At 34.5% G+C, this 21,752-nt stretch overlaps 1 protein-coding gene across 6 annotated transcripts in view; it reads left to right on the forward strand.

Annotated features, from left to right (window-relative positions):
• BRMS1L (BRMS1 like transcriptional repressor) overlaps positions 1-21,752 on the forward strand; it is a 131,626-nt gene that overhangs the window by 94,752 nt on the left and 15,122 nt on the right. For all 6 annotated transcript variants that reach the window (XM_051977975.1, XM_051977976.1, XM_051977978.1 and 3 more), the window contains 2 exons: positions 7,702-7,798; positions 21,380-21,463. In XM_051977975.1, the coding sequence (XP_051833935.1) occupies positions 7,702-7,798; positions 21,380-21,463 (181 nt within the window). The remainder of the gene's footprint in view (positions 1-7,701; positions 7,799-21,379; positions 21,464-21,752) is intronic.

Consider the following 21,752-nt stretch of genomic DNA (forward strand, 5'->3'; position numbering starts at 1 on the left):
AATCAAGAGATAGTTCAAAACCAATCTATTGTCCATTACTTCATGTGTCAGGGAATCCAGTGATCCCTCCAAGTTTTTGAAGTCCTGCAACAGTCTTATCATGTCGCAGAGAATCCAGTAATTCCTGAGGGTTTTGAAGTCCTGCATCAGTTTCATTAACAAGTTTTAATGTCCATGAGTCAATTGCCACAACAGCCATGCTCTTTCAGTGGTGGGCACAATCAGTGACGTTTCTTGGGTCTTCTTTGTTTCAAAAGTCTGCTCCGTCTCGCTCTGATTTGACAAGGCGAATACGGCTAATTGGCACCTATCTGATTCCTTTTATAGAGATACAAGCAAACCCTCTTCCCCAAGCAGTTAACCTATTTGGTCCCTTCCATTCACCTGGATCTCTCCACATCACCTGGAGATTATCTAAAGATAGTGGTGCTATTTGCACTGGACACTACCTTTCAGATGCATTATAAAACCCATCTGCTGGAGCCAGTGCATCTTTGTCAAAAATCATGAAGTTAATTGTATAAAGAGCTAAATTTAGAAGTTCTCTAGGGTTACCTGTGGCTCCCCCTTTATTTTGTTTTTGGAGCAGTGTCTTAATGTCTCTGTCCTCTCTACTATTGCCTGTTCTTGAGGATTAAAGGATATGCCAGTGGTGTGTAAAATCTTATACTGTGCACAGAAGTATGCAAAATGTTTAGAAGTATATGCAGGTCCATTATCTGTTTTTATTGCTTGTGGCACACCCATAATTTCAAATGCTTGTATAAGGAATTCAGTGACCACTCGGGCTGTCTCATTTACTGCTGGTATTGCAAAAGGGAATCCTGAAAAGGTGTCTATTACAACATAGTTGAAAGATAGACAACCAAAAGATATATAATGGGTCACATCCATTTGCCAAATTTCATTGGGTCTCAAACCATGAAGGTTCTTCTCTGGAGGGAGCGTAGGAGCATGGAAAGGAAGGCAAGCTGTACAAGCTATTTTACAATGCTCCTAGTTTCCTCTCCTGTTATTCCAAAAATTGCAAATGTAAAGCTCGAGCAACCTGATGATATTCAGAATGAGATTCTTGGGCTGCCTGAAATAAAGGAGTATTGGTTAACATGGTTAGAAGGCTATCTGCCTTTGAATTTCCATCAAAAATAGGACCTGGAAGTCCACTATGAGAGTGGACATGCAAGATATAAATCTTACCTGGATGCTTTCTCATTTGTTCTTGAAGTTCCTTAAAGGGCTGATATATATTTGAAGCTACAAATTTTATTTGGGCTGTGGCAATTCTTTGTACCACACCTACTGAATAGGCCGAATCAGATATTATATTTATATCTCCTGGATAATAAGAGCTAGAATGATTGCATACAATTCATTCTCCTGAGTGGACTGAAAAGGTGTTCTGACTACTTTCTTTATAGTTAAGTCACGGGAGTATAGAGCACAAATGTTATGTTTGGATGTATCTGTAAAGATAGTTGGTCCTTTAAGAGGAACTTTAGAAACATTTTCCTCAAGAATCTATCACCAATTATGTAATAGTCTGGTTATCTTTAATGAAGATCTGTGTGTAAAATTTGGAGTCATGGCTAATTAAATTTGCCACTCTCGGATGGTCTCCCAGCACACATTAATTTGTGTATTAGTATAAAAGGTGTATATCTTGTCAGGTCTTATCCCACATAATTGTACTGCTTACTTAATGGCTTTTAATAAAATTCTAGCCACAAGCACTAGGTAAGGAGCCACAACTGTTCTGGTTGTGCCGGGAGGTTCACCCACTCTATCACACTGTCTCCTTGATGAAGGACTGCTATGGGTGCCTCTTGTGTAGCAAAAACTGATATTTCCAAAGGTTTTGAATGACTCTTTCAACCACATTGGATAAAAACCAGTTCAACTTCTCTCAAAGCCTTTTAAGCTTCTTTTGTTAGCTGGCATGGTGAATTTAAAGCACGGCCTCCCCTTAAAATGTCATATAACAGTTGCAATTGATAGGTAGTCAAGCCTAACACTGGTTGCATCCATTGAATATCTCCTATCAATTTCTGAAAGTCATTTAAGGTGTTTAGCTTCTCTGTTCTTAGGGACAGTTTTTGCTCTGTAAGTACCTTAGGGTATACTTCATATCTTAAATATTGAAAAGGAGCATGTCTTTGAATTTTTTCTGGAGCTATGTGCAATTTGTAGTTCTTTAGTGTTTCTACGGTCTTTTGTAGACATGCTTCTAACATTTGTTCTCAGATGTACATCCCAAGATATTATCCATGTAGTGTAATAACATAACAAAAATGCAAGCAAATAATACAGGAAAAGTGTAAATGCTACGTTGTTGTCCACACTCATTTCCCAGTGTTCTTTTGCTTGTGTAGCTGGTTCTGTTCATTACTGATCAATTGGTACTGATTTGTATCCTCTCATTGTTGAAGATAGCCATTTCCATCAGAATTGATCCTCATATAGTATTGTTGTTGAAGTGTATAACGCTCTCCTGGTTGTGCTCATTTCACTTAGCTTTGTGCTCGTTTCACTTCATTCATGTAAGTCTCTCCAAGCTTTCATCCTACTGGTCATTTTTTACAGAAATATTACAGAATATTCCATAATATTCATATACCACAGTTTACTCAGCCATTCTCCAATTGATGGGCACCCATTCAATTTCCAGTTTCTAGGCACTATGAAAAGGGCTGCCACCAACATTTTTGCACATACAAGTCCCTTTCCTTTCTTTAATATTTCTTTGGGATATAAGCCCAGTAGTAACACTGTTGGATCAAAGGGTAAGCACATTTTGACAACTTTTTGAGTATAGTTCCAAATTGTTCTCCAGAATGGTTGGATCCATTCACAACTCTATCAACAATGAATGACTTGATTTCTTATAAATTTGGGACTCATTTTCTTGAGCTCAAATTTGGCCTCAGACACTTGGTAGCTGTGTAATCTTGGCCAAGTTACTTAATCCTATTTGCCTCTGGTTCTCTTCTGCTGCAGAGGGAAAAGACAAACCACTCCACTATCATAGCCAAGAAAATCCCAAATGGAGTCATAAAGAATTGGACGTGACTAAAAAAATGATAGCAAAGCACCAATCAGCAAAGGATGGTGGAAATAACTTAAGATTGTGATTTGTTGAGATAGTATCATTGGTAGGACAAGGGGGCAATAGATTTGAGAGTACAGGATAATATATAATTGAATTGGTTCATCAAAGAATTGAAACTGAGAAAAAAAAACACAATATAATCAATACAGCATCAGGTCTTGGATAGTTCTGAGGTAAGCAGGGTTTAGAGGTCATGATGATGATGAAAATTAGGGTTAGGGGTTATATGGCTTAGAGATAGATGGAATAATAAAAAGATTTTTATTAAATAAAAGGAGTTCATGAACTGTTCTGCAATTCATGAACACTTGTGAGTGAATGCAAAATCTAGAGTATAACCATTACTCTGTGTAGTCTCATTCTTACTACTATGTCCAATTTGTTGTCAATTTTAGCATCTTTCCCATATGACCCCTTTCTTTCTTTTGACACTGCCACCATCTTGGGTGGCACAAGTCCTTATTACACCACATTTCAACTATTGCAATGGCCTCCTATTTGGTTTCTGTGCTTAAAGTTAAGTAGAGGATTTTAACTTACTTAACTGTTAGTGATCTTCCTATCTGATCATGTTGTACCCTTTTCCCAATCCACCTTAATAAACTCTATTGACTCCCTACTACCACCAGGATCAAATATAAAGTACTCCCATTCAAATGTTTAGAGTCCTTCATAACTTGTCCTGCCACCAATCTTTTCTAACCTTTTACATTTTACTTCACCCTTCCCCCATTTACTCTGTAATAAGCTGACATGGACCACCTTGAACAAGACAATCTATCTTCCATGAACAAGATACTTCATCTTTCTATTCTGGGCATTTTCACTGACTGTCCACCATATTTGGAATGTTTTCCTTTCTTAATATATGTGTTTTATCTTCCTTGTCTTCCTTCGTGTTCCAACTTAAAAACCAACCTTTTACAGGAAGCCTTTTCACACTCCCTTTTAATTTTAATGCCTTTCTTTTCCATTGTAGCCAGTATATAGCTTTTTTGTACATAGCTGTTTGCTTATTTGTTCCCCATTAGATTGTGAGCTTCTCCAGGCCATGGACTATTTTTTTACCTTCTTTTGTATTCCCATTGTTTGGCCTAGTACCTAACCCATAGTATGAGCCTAATACAGACTGAATTAATAGAAATCATAATGTGATTAAAAATAGATTGAGAAAATGGAAAGTTGGTTTATTTTTAGTAATATTAATATGTATGTTAAAGTTGCTCTCTTTTAATAGTGAGCAGGGGTTGGGATGAGGAGGCAGTGAGCTAGGCACTGAACTCATTGGGGAATGAGGGACAATGTCTTAGGGCAATTAGGGGATTCATTAGATAGAATGCTGGGCCTATGAACAGGAATACTTTAGTTCTATTATGGCTGTTGTGACTCTGGGCAAGTCACTTGACCTCTGTTTGTTTCAGTTTCCTTATCTATAAATGAGAGTTACTAATCAAAATTATTTCTATAGTATTTGTAAAAGTAAGTACATTACTTGATAGTGTGTTATAAATGTTAATTGATAAATATTGTTATTATATATTGAGTATTAGGATCTGGATTATATTATAAATTTGGGTGGCATAAGTCTCAAAGCAAAGGTATTAATGGCAGAAAAAAAACCAAAGAATATTCTGATTCTCCTATAGCAACCAGTCATTTGTAGAATTTGAGAGAAAGTCAAACAGGTTCTGGAAAGAATTGTTAGCAAAGCACTAATGTCATAAGGGAGCCAGGTCTTAATTATTGTCAGAAAATAAAAGAATAGTGAATGGAATCATCTTTGCAGAAGTTTTTATGTATCTTTTTGTGTTTCTACTATATCATACTCCACCTGCTTCAGTAGACAGGCCATCAAATGTTTTAGGACATCTTTTCTAGTACTTTCCTCATACCAGGAGATGAGCAGTGTGGCCCTTAAAAAGCTGTTCAGACACTGAGGAGTTGCTGAATCCCACTGCTACTTTTGATGACCTTAGAGCGTGAACCACTGGTATATAGGATTGTATATAAGATTCACATGCTGCTTCATCACTTGCCTGTTGCCATTGGATTTTGAGATAGGTAAAAATGGTAAAATAGTACGGGTCTTTTGACTCATGCAAAAATTGGATTTAAGTCAGATAGAGTTATAGGAAATTGTTGGCCTCACTTTATTCCAGAGTCATCAGAGGCCACTGGCAGAACAGAGTCAAGACAGCTGCTCAAGATACAATGTCTTTAGTGTCTTAAGGTCTTTAATGTCTAACCAAGCACTAATTGCGCCAAAGCCACCTTCATGGCCATTGGAACAAATTTTTCTCATCTGCCTATTCTACTATGAGATACTTTCATGTGCTTTGCGTAGATACCTCCTTAATTTAGTGAAGGGTTTGAGACGCCTGGGTTACTCTCTTTTTTTTTGGTTTTCAGTATGTATTTAATTAAAAATAATAAATAACATTTTAACATGGATGATATATTTTTATGAAAAAAGAAAGATGAAACTTTTGAAAAGATATTTTTGTAAATCTCTATATTCTTCGGTTACTCTTAACTTAGTTTAGCCCATTTGGTGAATTGGTTTACTAAGGTATGGTTGCTTGGCATATTACAGGTTCTTGGAGCCATAGGTAAGAGTTAAGTGGGTCTACTTTTTGGTAGACACCAAAAGTAGAGAGCAGCTCTAAAGAGGGCTTACCAGCCCCACACCAAAAGTACTGTCCTTCCTTGGAACTTATCTTACACTATAATGACTACTCTTTCTTCACTCCAAGTTGACTAGAATTAGAAGAGAGATAAATCCCTATCTTTAGAAACTTAGAAACTTTGTGCTGAAAAACTCCCACTTGTTTTGTTCCCTTTTTTTTTCTCCCCTGGGAAGGAGAAATCACCCTTTTTTCCTTTAATCACTTAGGCAAATTGGAAGAAAGAAATTCTTCCCATATAAACAAGACAAATACAAACATACATTTCTGATTTCATATTTTAATGCTCTATTTAAAAAAAACAGAATTAGGAAATGTTTTTCTTTAGAAAAATAAGATGGCAGGAAAGTAATGTGTTCTGGATGGGAAGACTAGAACCAGGTTGTGAGGAACTTTAAATGCCTAATAGTGGAATAGAGGAACTTTAAATGCTAATATATTTTGTCTTACAGCTGATAGAGTGCCATTGGAGTTTATTGACTATAGGAGTGAAATGGTCAGGATTGGTGTAGGGAAGAAACCAGTTAGGAAGCCATTACAGTAGTCCAGAACAGGTATAAGACCTGAATTAGGTTGGCGACTGTGTGAGTGGAAAGAAAGGAGATGTATGGTAAAAACTATTTGGCACGATGATAACTGGAATGGTAAGTGATGTCACTGAAATAAGGAAGTAAGGTTTGAGGGAGAAAAATAATGAATTCTGTTTTATACATGTTGAATTTGAGGTACATATAGGACATCTATTTAAAAATATTTGACAGGTAATTGGTAAGGTGAGATTGCAACTATAGACCTGAAAGTTTTTTTATAGAACAAGGGCTCTTAATATGGAGGTCTGTGAATTTGCTTTTCATAACTATATTTTAGTACAATTATTTTTGTTTGTAATCCTGTGTATTTTATTTTGTGCATTTAAAAACATTATTCTGAGAAGGGGTCAATAGTCTTCATTAGACTACCAAAGACATCCATGACATAAAAAAAGGGTAACCTTTAGCATAAAGGATAATTAAATCCCTAGAGACTGATAAAATCACCAGTTGAGGGAGTATGGGGCCTTATAAAAGGTCTTAGGTCAGATCTATATATGTTGAATATTGGAAGATATTGACCCCATATAAATGTATACAGCATATTGAGACCATAGGATTTTTCTTGAGTAGTCAATGTGCTCTAATAAATAGAGCCTTAGTACTGGGAATAGGAAGACTTTGGCCTAGTTCCAGTTATCTTGCAAACTAGTGGCATAATCTTTGGCCGCAATCTAAAATATTGTTTCCAGGAATCTGGGAACTACTATATTTTTAAAATGAACCCAAACGACATTCTAAAGAAATTATTATTATTATTATTTTGCTGAGGCAATTGGGATTAAGTGACTTGCCCAGAGTCACACAGTTAGGAAGTTTTAAGTATCTGAGACCAGATTTGAATTCAGGTCCTCCTTAGGGCTGGTGCTCTATCCACTATTCCACCTAGCAGCCCTTAAAGGAATTCTTCTGTAAAGTAATAAATCCCTTATTTAGATAAATTTGGATTTTCAAAGATTGTGCACTAATTATCAAAAGATTCAGTTTTAACATTTGACTCCCTTGTCTTCACTGATAGCATTCTATTAAAATTTGCCAGGTGATGTTTCCTTTTGATATTTATACTTTAAAAAAGACCCCAAATGCAATAATATTAAGTTATTTTAAAGAACTTCCAGAGATCAGATGAATATTCGAGTTTTTGGTCTTGCTTTTCTGTAATATTACACGACGTTTGATAACATTCTGTAATAATGCAGTGTTTTCTATCTTATTTATAAGTGGTTAATACAAAATTCAGGCTCATTCATTCATTCATCTCTCTATCCCACTATTTAATTGTTTGCTACTTATATGAAATCTGGTTTGTTTGTTTTTTCAGAGTGAAAAGCTTTTGTTATATGATACTGTACAGAGTGAACTAGAAGAGAAAATTAGAAGGCTTGAAGAAGATAGGCACAGCATTGACATTACCTCAGGTAAAATTTGTTTAAAATTTTTCCATTTGTAAAATTCCTATAAACTAAATATTTGGTTTGTAAAGCATTAGATTGTCACTGTTTAGTGTTTTCTAAGATATTAGTCTTTTAAAATTACTACAGAAGCTTGCTTAAACCTATGAGACTAGTGTCAGGTTGGCTGAAATGTCAGAATGAGCTACATCTTGCAAAAATACTAAAGACATTAAAAAGATCTCACTATATTATATCTGGAAAAAGAATAGTGAAGAGGCTCACTCCTTGAAAAAGAGGGTGTAATATTGTAAAGAGAAAGAGAGTCAGCAATTTTGTTTCTTTGCCATCAAAGAGGATTTTCTTTAAACTAGAAAAATCAGAATAATTATTAAGAGGGAATTGAAATATAAGAAACATGTTTATAATATAATAAAAAGCACATATATAATGTAGCACTATGTTATATGTAAAATATCTATTATTCATTTATGTATTTGTATATGTAGCCAAAAGATAGCATTATTGCAAATTTCCCAATAAATAAATGAATAAATGAGACAAAGATGTCTTCCTCTATTATCAACATATTTTTAGAAATGCTAGCAACAGAAGTGGAACAAGAGAAGGAAGTTAAAGGCATAAATATTGGCAAAGAGAATTCAAAATGATAGCACTTTGAAGGCAAAAAATCAGCAAAGAAAATTAATTGAGGCAATTGATTACTGCAGTAAAATATTAGTATGCAAAATAATTCCACAAAATTGCCAATATTTCTTGAACAGTAGAACAGACTAAATAAGCAGTAACGATTAAACTTAGTAGTTTACTCTAAGCTTGAGCACATAACTATTTGGAGAAATACTTATTATTCAAGTCAGATCAGTAAACATTTATTAAATGCTTGCTTATTTATTTCAAGCAGTATGCTAACTGTGTTGCAGGATAAAAATTAATACCTCTTCTTAAAGAACTCATAATCTAGTGAGAGAAACAACATGGAGAATTTAATTACAAACATGCTATCATCAGGATAAATTTGTGATAATTCTAGAAGAAAGGTATAAGCATTGGAGTTATTTTGAAAATCATAAATCAGTTTGGCAGAAATTTGGTATGTCCAAGCTCTGGACTAGAGTGGCTACTCAGAGTAGATCAAGTTCTTTCCTTGGCTTGCACTAATCTCCCTCAATTTCATTTTCCTCAAATATAAAATGAAGGGGGTTTGCTATCCTACATCTATGATCTTACATTATTCAGCACAATAAGCTTAAAATGCATATGTGGCCTCAATATAGAAGGACAGAGCCTGAACTCCCAGATAAGGAAATTCTATCAAATTTTGAAAGTTTTCACCTTCTTTGCAACTTTTAGTCTTATAGAGTTGCCCAGGAACTAAGGTAAAATAAATTGCTGTGGTCATATATAGCCAAGATATATTAGGGGTGGGAATTGAAGCTATTTCTGGCTCTGAGACTTACCCATTATCTACTATGTCTCTAATGCCTTTCATTACATTATTAAAATAATTAGAAGAAAATGGGATGAGATCTCTTTCACAACTTCGATTAAGAACTCTTTACTAAATAAAGAATAAATGAGATAACAAAATAGAAAATAAATAGCTTTAATTACATGAAATAGAAAAGGGATACAAACTCTGATAAGGGTTTGGTATCCATGATACTTGGAGAATTAGCACAAAATATGGCTATTTGGTAGAATAAGGGGTCACAAGGTATGAGCAAGGAGTTCTCAAAATTTTCTTTTAAAACAATGGTACATTATTAAGAGTCATCTGAAGATAAGCACTCAGTAATTTTTTTTTATATAATTTCAAGTTTTTACCTCACACAGTAGATACGAATATTTCATATTACTTGGGTTGTGGGAAGGGCACATTAATGTACTGTTGTTGATGATATGAATTGGTTCGACTTTTCTGTAAAGTAATTTGGAATTATACTAGAAAAGTGATTAAATTGTTCATAGCCTTGACCCAGAGATTCCATTACTAAGCACATAGTCCAAAGAGATTAAAGACAGAAAAAAAAAGGTTCCATATGTTAAAAGAAAATGGCAACTAGGTGGCGCAGTAGGTAAGAGTGCTAGGTTTGGAATTGGGAAGATTCATCTTTGTGAGTTCAAATCTGGCCTTAGACATTAGCTCTGTGACTTTGGGGAAGTCACTTAATCCTGTTTGCCTGTTTTCCTCATCTATAAAATGAACTAGAGGAGGAACTGGTAAACCACTCTGGTAAAGTTTGCTGAGAAAACACCAAATAGGATCACAAAAGATTTGGACACAACTGAAATGACTAAACAACAGAGATCAAAATATTAATAACAACAAACTTTTTTGCTGACAAAGAACCAAAACAAGGCAGAAGCCTTGGGAAGTTGGGGAATAGATAAATGTTGAGTTATATGAAGGTCAAGAAATATATCTGCTTCATAAAAACCAAATATGAAGAATTCAAAAGAAATATGGGAAGACATATGTGAACTGATGAGGTGTGAAGTAAATAAGACCAGATGCCCCCCAAACTGATATTTCTTTAAGCATTTTTCCTGAATCTCTCTCATTTTCCCTTACACCATAGTTATTTTTTAATTTGATCTTCTCTGATGTGAAAACAAGAGATACATCTTCTCCTATCTTATATCTTTCCCTAAAATTCATGTAATTCATGTTATTGAATGGATTTCCAGCACCTAACATAGTGCCTTCTAAGCAAAAGGAATTTTATAAATGTTTATTGTTTTTGAATTAAATAAACATAATATTTATTTCAGATTTTATGGCTAACATGAAGCTAAAATATGACAGAATCAAGATTCAGAGTGTTCTTGGAACTGAAGCCCAAATAGATAATCAATTACTTATTAAGCACCTTTTATATTGTGCTGGGTGCTGGGAATACAAAGACAAAAATTAAACAATCCCTGTTCTCAAGGAACTTATATTCTGTCCAAGGATACAAGCACACATATATATAAATACATACAAAATAAATACAAGGTGGGGGCAAGCTAGGTGGCACAATGGATAAAACACTAGCCCTGAAGTTAGGAGGACCTGAGTTCAAATCTGGCCTCAAATACTTAACACTTTCTAGCTGTGTGACCCTGGGCAAGTCTCTTAACACTAATTGCCTCAGCAAAAACTAACACAAACAAACAAGTAAATAAATGCAAGGTATAATGTTTTAGAGGAAAGCATTGTAATAGTTGGGAGATCAGGAAAGATTCCATATAGAAAGTGACATTTGTGCAGAATTTTGAAGGAAACATTCAAAGAGATATAGATGAATAGTGAATGCATTCCAGGCATGGAGAACAATAAGTGGAAAGGAATGGTGACAACAAATATTGGTGGGGATGTAGAGAAAATGAGACACCTATGTGTTGTAGGTGGAGTTGTGAATTAATTCAGCTACTCAGCAATATGAAAACATACCCAAAAGGCTATAAAAGTACCTGCCCTTTGACCCAGCAACAGTGTCCCAAAGAGATAAAAAACAAAAAGAAAAAAGACCTTTATGTAAAAAAACAAATTAGTGATGGCAAAGAATTGGAAATTAAGGGGATACCTGTCAGTTGGGAATTGGCTGACCAAGTTGTTGTCTATTATTGTGATGTATTACAGTAGTGCTATAAGAAATGACAAGGAGGATATTCTCAGAAAAATCTGGAAAAATTTAACATGAACTGATGCAAAGTGAAGAGAGCAGAATCTGGAGAACAGTATAACAGTAATAGTAATAGCACTAATGTATGATGATCGTCTGTGGATGACTTCACAGTATAATTATTCAAGACAGTTCTTAAGATCTTATGTTCTTTCTCAAGAAGTCTCAATGCAGATCAATATTTGAAAAAAAACAACAACTTTTTCTTGACTTTTTTTTTTTTGGAGGGAGGTGTCTATTTTCTCTTACAACATAACTGATATGGAAAAATGTTTTGCATGACTACTCATGTATGCCCTATGAAAATTTACTTTACTTCTCAAAAAGGGGAGGGGAAAGAGGGAAGGAGAGAATTAAGAACTCAGATTTTTAAGAAACAGGTGTTTAAAATTGTTTTTACATGTAATTGGAGAAAAAATAAATCATTACGTTTTTTAAAGAAGGAAAAAAAAAGAATTTGTTATGTTGGTTAGGGTCAGATTTGAAGTACATTAAAAGCCAAATTAGATGTTTATATTTTATTCTAAAGATATCAGTATTAGAGTTTTGAATGATGAATGGTGAATGATGTGGTCAGATCCAAGTAAAATCATATTAGAAGTTGTGTTTAGAAGCTGTATTATAAGTGGAAGAGACCAGAAAACCAATTAGGAGCCAATTTCGATGTGACTATTGCGCTAGCACCCAGACACCCCAGAATCAGAGTCAGATATAAGCAAAAGTCCTCGTTCTTTACTCTTGGTCTTTAGGGGTAGAAGTGAAGGGGATGGAGGAAACTCTCCACAACCGCCTTCTCCCTTGTCTACCCCCAAAGTATGACCTGGCTCATCTTGCTCCACCCCCTAGTTCCTCCTGCAATCCTCTATATACACCAATCATTAAGCCAGCACAGGATAGTGGGAAGGACCATTTTCCAAGCATGTGCCCATAGAGTATTATGTGCCCATAGAGTATTATCCCATCAGTAGTTAGCCTCAAGTGCTCGATAGTCCTGATCTCAGTGCATCCACTCAATAGTTTCAGCCCTCTACATTTCAAATGTATAAGTAAATGGATATGTGTAGTGAAGAAGAATGAGAATTCAAAGTTTTCTTATGTAGGTGAATGGAAGGGTGGTAATAGTGTCTTCATTAGAAATAGGGAAGTGTAGAAGAGTAGTTTTTCCCAAGAGAGATAATGTGTTCTGTTTTAAATTTCAGATGTTTGTTTGAAATTTTTAGTTAGCATTTGGAGATGTGCAACCTGGAACTTAGGAGAAAGTATATATATTGTCCATATTTATGATAAGTAAAACCATTTGAACTAATGAAATCTCCAAATGAGAGTATAAAGAGAAGAGAGACCCAAACCAAGCCTTGAAAATTCATGGAAAAATTTGCATTTAGATTAAAAAAAAATGATGCAAGTACATGATAATAGAGATTCAAAAGGAATTCATGTGATGACTGTTCTAAGAGTTTTAATTTACCACAAAACTTGATATTAACCCAGCAGTAGTTATGCCAAAGTTGCAGGTACAATTATAGGCTATACACATGTGTTCTGACTTGGACTGGCTGACTTAGGGCTGTTAGCTTAGATTCAATATTGGAACAGAATGACACAGTTGTAAATCAATCAAAAGGTAACAAAAGGATATTAATTTAGATTAATTTAATTTAGTGGGGTAATGTGGTGTTCTTTTTCTTCTAAAATAAGTAGAATAGTTCTCTCTGGGGGAGAGGGTAGGTTTCTCGGGGAGGTTTTCTTGGAGGCAGCCTTAGTATCAGTTCAGATCAATAATTACCCCAAATGCAGCCAGCTGGGTAAAAATACAAATGTTTATTTCCTCCTTCCAAAATAGCCCAGTTGGTTGAGAGGCTTATCTCTCTGCTTGATTCCAAGAGCTCTTGCAGTTTTGTACTTTGCTTCTGCTTCTGCTTTCTTCAGCCTTCAATCCAGCTCCAAGTTGAATCTGCCTTGCCTCCAAGAGAGGGCTTCTGGCTCTCAATCTCCCAAAGTGCTCTGTGTCTGCACCAGAGTGCTCCTCTCCAATCCAGCTGAACTCTCTTCTGCCACCAGCCAGCCAAGTGGAAAATATTCTGGAATGAATCACTCTTCACTGGCCTTATATATGACTCTTCTGAGAGAATGGGATTATGGGTTTTCTCCCATAGTGCTCTCTGGCCCAAAGAGCTTCAAGGGAGGTGTGAATTCAGATATCTCGTACTAAACCCTGAAATTTCCCAAACATGTGAATTCCAATGAGTAAAGGTGTGAACACAAGCATTGTATCACTTAGTTCTACTTAGTACCTTGTTTCAGGTTCTGGCCCAAAACATCTTCTTGTAAGATCAGATCAATAATCTATCAACTCTAATGAGTTAGCAGTTTGTAAAGATTCCAACAGGGTAAGAACTGAAGACATTTCAAGTTGATTTAGCTGAGTGAAGTTTTTATTGTGATCTATAAGCTAAGCCAATAAATCTTCTTATTCCTTGTAGCTTCTTTGTACAAAATGATGGGGTTGTAATGTTAACAGTATTGCTTCTTATTTCTTCTGAGCTAAAGAAGTCTCAACCAAATGGTGTCTCAGTGTCTTTTAAGGAAAAGCTGGCCTAACCTGCATAAGGAGAGGAGTTAAGATATTGTTAATATCATATTCTGCCCCTTGTTGGCAATTCTTGAGGTATTCTAGAAGATCTTTCATCACTTATATGATTTTAGGTCTGTTATTGGTCAAATTTGAACTCTAGTGTTTCAGTACCTTTTAAGGAAAACTAGCCCAATTTACATGGGAGTTAGGAATTCATTTCTGCCATATTTTCTGCTCCTTATTGGCAAGATCCTTGAGGTATTCTAGAAGACCCTAGTTCTGTTATTGGGGAACTCTGAACTCTGGTATTTGAGATCCCTTTTATAGGGACATCCTAGATAACTGCACCAGGGAACACTTAAATTGGTGGCATTGTAAGGCAAATAATTCTGCTTGGTTTGTGATTGTGCAGGAATGTCATAATCTTGGTTGAAGTCTTAATGTTCTTGATCTTCTTAATGGTGATTTTTTTATAACTTAAGAGAATTTAAGAAATTTGGTACCATTTACCATTTAGACCTAGGACTTTGTTCCATTCCTTTCTTCTTCCACAGGTACATTATTTTTACTTTGCTTTTCTTTCCACTTCTGAAATTTTCAGAAAAGAATCAATTCAACCTGTTTTACATACTCTCTCAATACTCTCAATACTTTTTGAAGACATAAAGGTTCTGAAGGGAAATTTGATTCTTTCGCATTAACTTTTTCCTTTCCTCTTCCTCATCATATAGCCCCTTAAAATCCCTCATTTAGTTAAATCTTTTTTTTCCTCTTCTTTTGTTTTCATTTCATAGTTCCTTCTTATTTCTTGTCTTTTCATCAGGAATCCTTGAAAATCCTTTATTCTATGAAAGGTTCATTTTCCTTTCTGTAATGTGGTGTTCTTTTTCTAAAATATGATGGTTTTCTCTGGGAGCAAGTTTCTTGGGGAGGTTTCTGGAGGCAATTTTAGGTTCAATTCAAATCAATAATCACTTCAAATGCAGCCAGGAGTTAAAATCCAATCTTTTATTGTCTCTTCCAAAATAGCCCATTTAGCTTTCTTTGGATCCGAGAGCTCTTGTTACTAGTCTTTACCTCTGCCAGCTTCTGCCTCTAGCTCAATTGACTCCTGACTTCTCAATCCCCTCAACTGACTTACTTCTGACTCCAGGAGCTTCTTATATATGATCTCTTAAAAGTGTGAACCTAAAGGTTGACTCCTCCTCTGAGAGAGTGGGATTGTGGGTTTCTGACTTGTGAATCTCCTGAATTTGTGAACTCTAACGTGTGAGCTAATGTGTGAACTCTCAAAGGAGTAAACTTAAGCATTGTTTCTATCAATTCTAGTGACTTAACACCTTGTTTCAAGTTATGGCTCATAACACTGTAAGATTAAATTTAACTTTGGCTGTAAGCATTTATGCCTTTTGTCTTTGTCTTTTTCTTATGTTTTTTTGTCTTTTGACTTGGAATTCTAAGGCTTCTCTCTTACTTATAGTAGAAGCTGCCAGGTCTTTATAAACTTTATTGGTTCTTTGGTACTTGTACAAGTACTCTTTCTGTTTGTTTGCAGTATTTTTTCATAGCCTTGGATTTTAGCTGTGACATTATAAAGCATTTCCTTTATTTGGTGGGAGGGCATAGAGGGTGGTCTTTCAGAAGGTGATGGATTCTTTTTATTTTCACCTTTCCTCTCTGTTTTAATGGCTCTGGGTGATTTTCTTTGATGATCTTTTGAAATAAAGTTAGAATCTAATGATTTTTCAAAGTTTTTCTCCTTGTCCTTCTTTCCATTATAAGTTATTTTTGATAACAGGCTATGCATTTTCTTCTTTTTTTTTTTCAATCTGTTGATTTTGTTGTAATATTCCTTACAGTCTCATGGAATCTTTTATTTCTACTTGATTCTTTATTATTTTCAGAGAGTTTATTCTTTCTATAAGATTTGCTGCTTTCTGTTTTAGGCTTTTTATTCTCTTTAATTCTTACATTGCAGAGCTTTAATTTAAATTTTTATACTTTTGCTTCATTTCTTCTGTGTACTCAAGAGTTCTTGTGAAATTTTTTTTCTTTTTTCTCTACAGTTATTGTGGAATTACTCTTCTCTTTTAGATTGGATTTTTGGGTATTGCTGGATCTGGATTAATATATACTTTAGATTGGATTTTTGGGTATTGCTGGATCTGTAATATGTCTTTATGCTGATCATTGTCTTCCATTTACTTTTATCTTCATTATTAATTTTGCTGTGCATTTGATTGGGGTGGTTGGTCTTAGTCTAAACTTGGATTTTTGTGTTGATTTCCATTTCTCTGGATTTATCTGCTCTTAGAGCTCTGATAGATTTTATATTTTTATATCCCATTACTTAGGCAGTTTTTGTATTGAGAAGTATGTTAAAACTCCCTTCTTTTCCTATTTAGTAAGCATCAGAACTCTATCATCTCTGACTTTTATGAAATTGCAGTTAGGTTCTTAACTTATTTCTTGTTATATTTTTTTGGTTATATTTGTCAGCATCCAGAAGGGTATATTAAAGTCCCACACTATTATACCCTTATTATCTATTTCTCCTGAAAATTTGGTGAATTTTTCCTTTAAGTATTTAGATACATGACATTCATGATACTGATTCATTATCTGGGCTATCTTTAGGCAAAATTCAATTTCTATATATATCTCTTTTAATATATACAAAATCTATACTTCAGGTGAACAAAAAAAAGTTTCCTTCACAATCCTTCCCTTAAGGTGTAAAGTAATGATTTCAAAACAAAACAAATCCTAAAATAAATACATTGTGTTTATTTCATTACTTGGCTCTTGGCTGTAATGCTCTGTGAATCTTGGTTGTTTCTTATTCACAACATATTGTTATATTCTGCTTCCTTATTCCTTTTGCTATTCTCTTATACTTTATGGCAGAGGTCAGCTCATTCAGGTGCACAATTGAACTGGTATTGTATATTCCACTTTCATTCCTCTTGTCTTGTTCCCATTATTTTCTTCTTTATGAAGATGAAGGGGGTTCAACAAGTTTGTTTAATATTAATAGTGTATAATTAAAGCATTCTGTATTTTTTCTGTTCCTCCTTTTCTCTTCCTCTTATCATATTTCCTATGACAGGTTTTAACTTTTTCTCCCTTTTAATTCCCGTTTCATGTTCCACCCTCAGATACCAAAGTTTGCTTTTGCTTATGATTATTTCCTCCTCTGCCTTTCTTCTAAAACCTCTCTTTTGGATCTTCTCCTCCCTACCCAATTTTTTCCTTATGTTTAATGGATTTCTACTCAGAGTTCAAGTGTGTGATGTTGGAATCCTTACAAACTGCTAACTCATTAGAGTTGATAGATTGTTGATCTGATCTTACAAGAAGATGTTTTGGGCCAGAACCTGAAACAAGGTACTAAATAGAACTAATTAGTACAATGCTTGTGTTTACACCTTTACTCATCGGCATTCACAAGTATGCCAGATTACAAACTGCTAACTGTGTGTGTGTGTGTGTGTGTATAAATCTCTCTGTGTTTATTTAACTTTAGTGTATTTGACATGAAAGTGAAAATAATGGGATGCCTCTCCTATCTTCTGTTTTTATGTGCTCTTCATTTCATTCTTTGCTATTATTTGAGATAATTAAATTCCTTCATCTTCCACTTTTTCTCTTCAATATATTCTTTTTCTTAAACTATCAAAATAGAATAAAATCACTCTTTTCCCTTTCTCAAATCAAGACAATCAGCATGTTTTAAGCATTTGCTATGTGCTATGTGCTGTGTGCCAAGTGCTAGGAATACAAAGAAAGGCAAAAGATTATACCTGTCCTCAAATAGCTTACTTCTTAAAGGAGGAAATCTGCAAACAGAAAAATAGAAATAAAATATATGTAAGATAATTCAGAGATAATATCAGAAGGTGGACCTGAAGGGCATTTTGTATAAGTTAGAATTTTAGTTGGGAATTGAAGGAAACAAGGGAAGCAAGAAGGCAGAAACAAGGAGAAAGAATAATCCAGGTATAGGAGACAGGCAGCTAGTGAAACTGCATGGAATGTGAAGATAGAGTATCTTTTTTGGGGAAAGGCAGAATTACTGTTACTGAGTCATTTATTATTGGAGAGGATTAAGTTGTAAGAAGACTGACTAGTTGGGTGAAATCTAAGTCATAAAAGACTTTAAAAGCCAAAAAGGATTTTTATTTAATTCTGGAGGTTTGACAACTGAATGGAGGATGGATTGTAGTGGAGAAGGGCTTGAGGTAAGGAGACCAACCAGCAGGCTGTTAAAATAGTACACACACACACACACACACGCACACACACATAAATAATAGGACTTGGAACTGGTTGGATCTGAGGAAGAGGGGTAAAAAGAAAATGAAGAGTTATTGACTTATTTAACTTTCTCTATGTTTAATGTAGGGCATCTAGATGACACAGTAGAAAGAGTACTGGGCTTAGAGTAAGGAGACTAATCTTCCTGAGTTCCTTTTTGGCCTGATACCTACTTAAGATCTGATCCTTGGCAAGTCACTCAACCCCATTAGCCTCAGTTTCCTCATCTGTAAAATGAACTGGAGAAGAAAATGACAAATCACTCCAGTATCTTTGATAAAAAAATGCCAAAAGGGGCCACAAAGAGCCAGACACAAATGAAAAACAACTGAACAATAACCGTAATTGTAGATATCAGAGTTCAATGAAAATACTTGTTTCTTATTCATTTTAAAGAGCTAAATAATAGTCTTAATAAAGTTGGCCAGATAGATTTAGTTTTCTATGATTCTTTTTATTCTGTATTTACATCTCAAAATTTCTACTTAGTTTTGACCTTTTATTTTCTTCTGTAGGATTAACCTCAATTTCTTCAGATTATTTTGGAATATCATGGCAAGCCCTCACCTCCTTTAGAGTACAAGGTGCCAGCTTTTGTGTTGTTCTTACTACTTGTTTGGTACTTGAACTCTTTCTTTTTTGGCTACATGAAGTACTTTTAAAAACATTATCTTACCAGGAAGCTTTGAATTTATGCTATGATATTTTTGGGAGTTTTTGTTTTAGAGTTTAGGAGGCAACTAGTTGATTCTTTCTATTTTTATTTTGTCTTCTCATTTTAGTAGATCTGGGAAATTTTCATTTATGATTTTTTGAAATTTCATGTCCAGCCTTTTGTGGCAGGACATTATTTTTACATACTTTAATGATTCAGCAGCTTAGTATAGTGGCTAGAAAGCCAGCCTAGAAACAGAATGATCTTATGTATTCAAGTCCTACCTCTCACATATTGAGTATGTAACCCTGACCAAGTAACTTAAACTCTTAGTACTGTAGGCAGTTCTTTTTTTTTATTATTATTATTATTCAACATAAATACTTAGATTTCAACATTCACCTTATAAAACCTTGTGTTCCAAATTTTTCCTACCTCCCTTCACCCCACCCACTCCCTCAGACAACAGGCAATCCAATATATGTTTAATATGTGCAATTCTTTTATGCATATTTCTACAATTATCATGCTGCACACACATAGACACACAAAAATCAGATCCAAAAGGGGGAAAAATGAGAAAGAAAACTAAAAGCGAGCAAACAACAACAACAAAAAAAATATTATGTTGTGATCCACATTCAGTTCCCACAATCCTCTTTCTGGATGCAAATGCCTCTCTCCATCACGAGTCTATTGGACTCACCTCATTGCGGAAAAGAACATGTCCCTTAGAATTAATCATCACATAATTTTTGTTGTTGCTGTATACAGTGTTCTCTTGGTTCTACTTACTTCACTTAGCATCATTTCATGCAAGTCTCTCCAGGCCTCTCTAAAATCATCTTGCTGCTCATTTCTTATAGAACAATAATATTCCATAACATTCATATACCATAACTTATTCAGCCATTCTCCAACTGATGGGCATCCACTCAGTTTCCAGTTCTTTGCCACTGTAAAAAAGGCTGCTACAAACATTTTTGCATGGGGGAGGAGGGTCTCTTTTACTCCTTTATGATCTCTTTGGGATACAGGCCCAGTAGAAACACTGCTGGATCAAAGGTATGCAGAGTTTGATAGCCCTTTGGGCATAGTTCCATATTACTTTCCAAAATGGTTAGCTCAGTTCACAACTCCACCAGCAATGTATTAGTGTCCCACTTTTCCTACATCACCTCCAACATTTATCATTATTTTTTCCTGTCATCTTAGCCAATCTGAGAAGTGTGTGGTGGTACCTCAGAGTTGTCTTAATTTGCATTTCTCTGATCTATATGATTTAGAACATTGTTTCATATGACTGGAAATGTTTTCATCTTAAAATTGTTTGTTCATATTCTTTGATTATTTATCAACTGGAGAATGACTTTTTTTTCCCTTTAAGGCAATTGGGGTTAAGTGACTTGCCCAGGGTCATACAGTTAGAAAGTGTCTGAGGCCAGATTTGAACTCAGGTCTTTCTGACTTCAGGGCTGGTGCTCTCTATCCACTGCACTACCTAGCTGCCCCAATTGATTCTTATAAATTTGAGTCAATTCTCTATATATTTTAGAAATGAGGCCTTTATCAAAACCCTTGGATGTAAAGTTTTTTTTTTTCCCCAATTTTCTTCTTCCCTTCTAATCTAGTCTGCATTGGTTTTGTTTGTATAAAAACTTTTTAACTTTATATAATCAAAATTATCCATTTTGCATTTGATAATGTGCTGTAATTCTTCTTTAGCCACAAATTTTGTAGGCAATTCTTTAAAACTAAAATCATATTGTGGGAAAGCTGCCAGTTTACATGGGTAAAGGGAGTTTCCTTATTTGAGAATTTCCTATAATTTTGAATGCTACTAACGAATTCCTATCCTAACTCTCTTGATACTTCTTAAATGATTCTCCTTGACTTTTTTTTTGGGGGGGGGGTTCACTTGTTTTTGGCAGTATACCTAATAATTCATTTTTTTCAATCTTTTGATTTTACTTTTAATATTTTTCTTTGTTTCATGAAATTATTTGGCTCATTTTAATTTTCAGAGAGTTCAATTCTGGAGTAAGTATTTGGTTATTTTTAAGGTCTTTTCTGATTTTAACAATTTGTAATTCTGGGGGGCTGTTTGTCATCTTTTTGTTTGTATGCTTGCAAAAATATTCATTTTAATGCAAAATTAATTTAATTGAAACATGCCCAAATTTAGCATAAATTTTATTAAATGTTTTGTTTAAATTAATGTGTTTTTCTTTTAAAGTTGTAGTCTACTTTAAGGAGATCTTATGATTTCTGGCATTTTAGTAAGTATAGTAATGACAGAACTAAATGTACAAGGGCATTCTCTTAAGTTCAAAGATAAGTTAATATTTATTCTTTGATTTATTTTTCAGAGCTATGGAATGATGAGCTTCAGTCAAGGAAAAAAAGAAAGGATCCCTTCAGTCCAGACAAAAAGAAACCAGTTGTTGTATCAGATATCCTTTTCCTAATTTCTGAATTTTGAAGTGTTTTTTGCAACTTTTTAATAACTTTTTTTTAGTACATTTTGACATTGAGTATAAGTTCCTTGACATAATGGATTATCTATAATGTTTTTGGAAGGCCAAGAAATGTCTCTTAAGTAGGGGTGCTATAAATTTAATTATGGGGCCTCAATTCTGAAAATCCACATAGATTTCTAACATATTAGTTTTTTCTTTTTAAACTAATGCTTTTGAATATTTGTGATTCAATTTTAATTTGGATTTGACTCATAATTTTATT

This window comes from Antechinus flavipes, chromosome 2 (genome assembly GCF_016432865.1).
Source record: "Antechinus flavipes isolate AdamAnt ecotype Samford, QLD, Australia chromosome 2, AdamAnt_v2, whole genome shotgun sequence".
Taxonomy (NCBI): domain Eukaryota; kingdom Metazoa; phylum Chordata; class Mammalia; order Dasyuromorphia; family Dasyuridae; genus Antechinus; species Antechinus flavipes.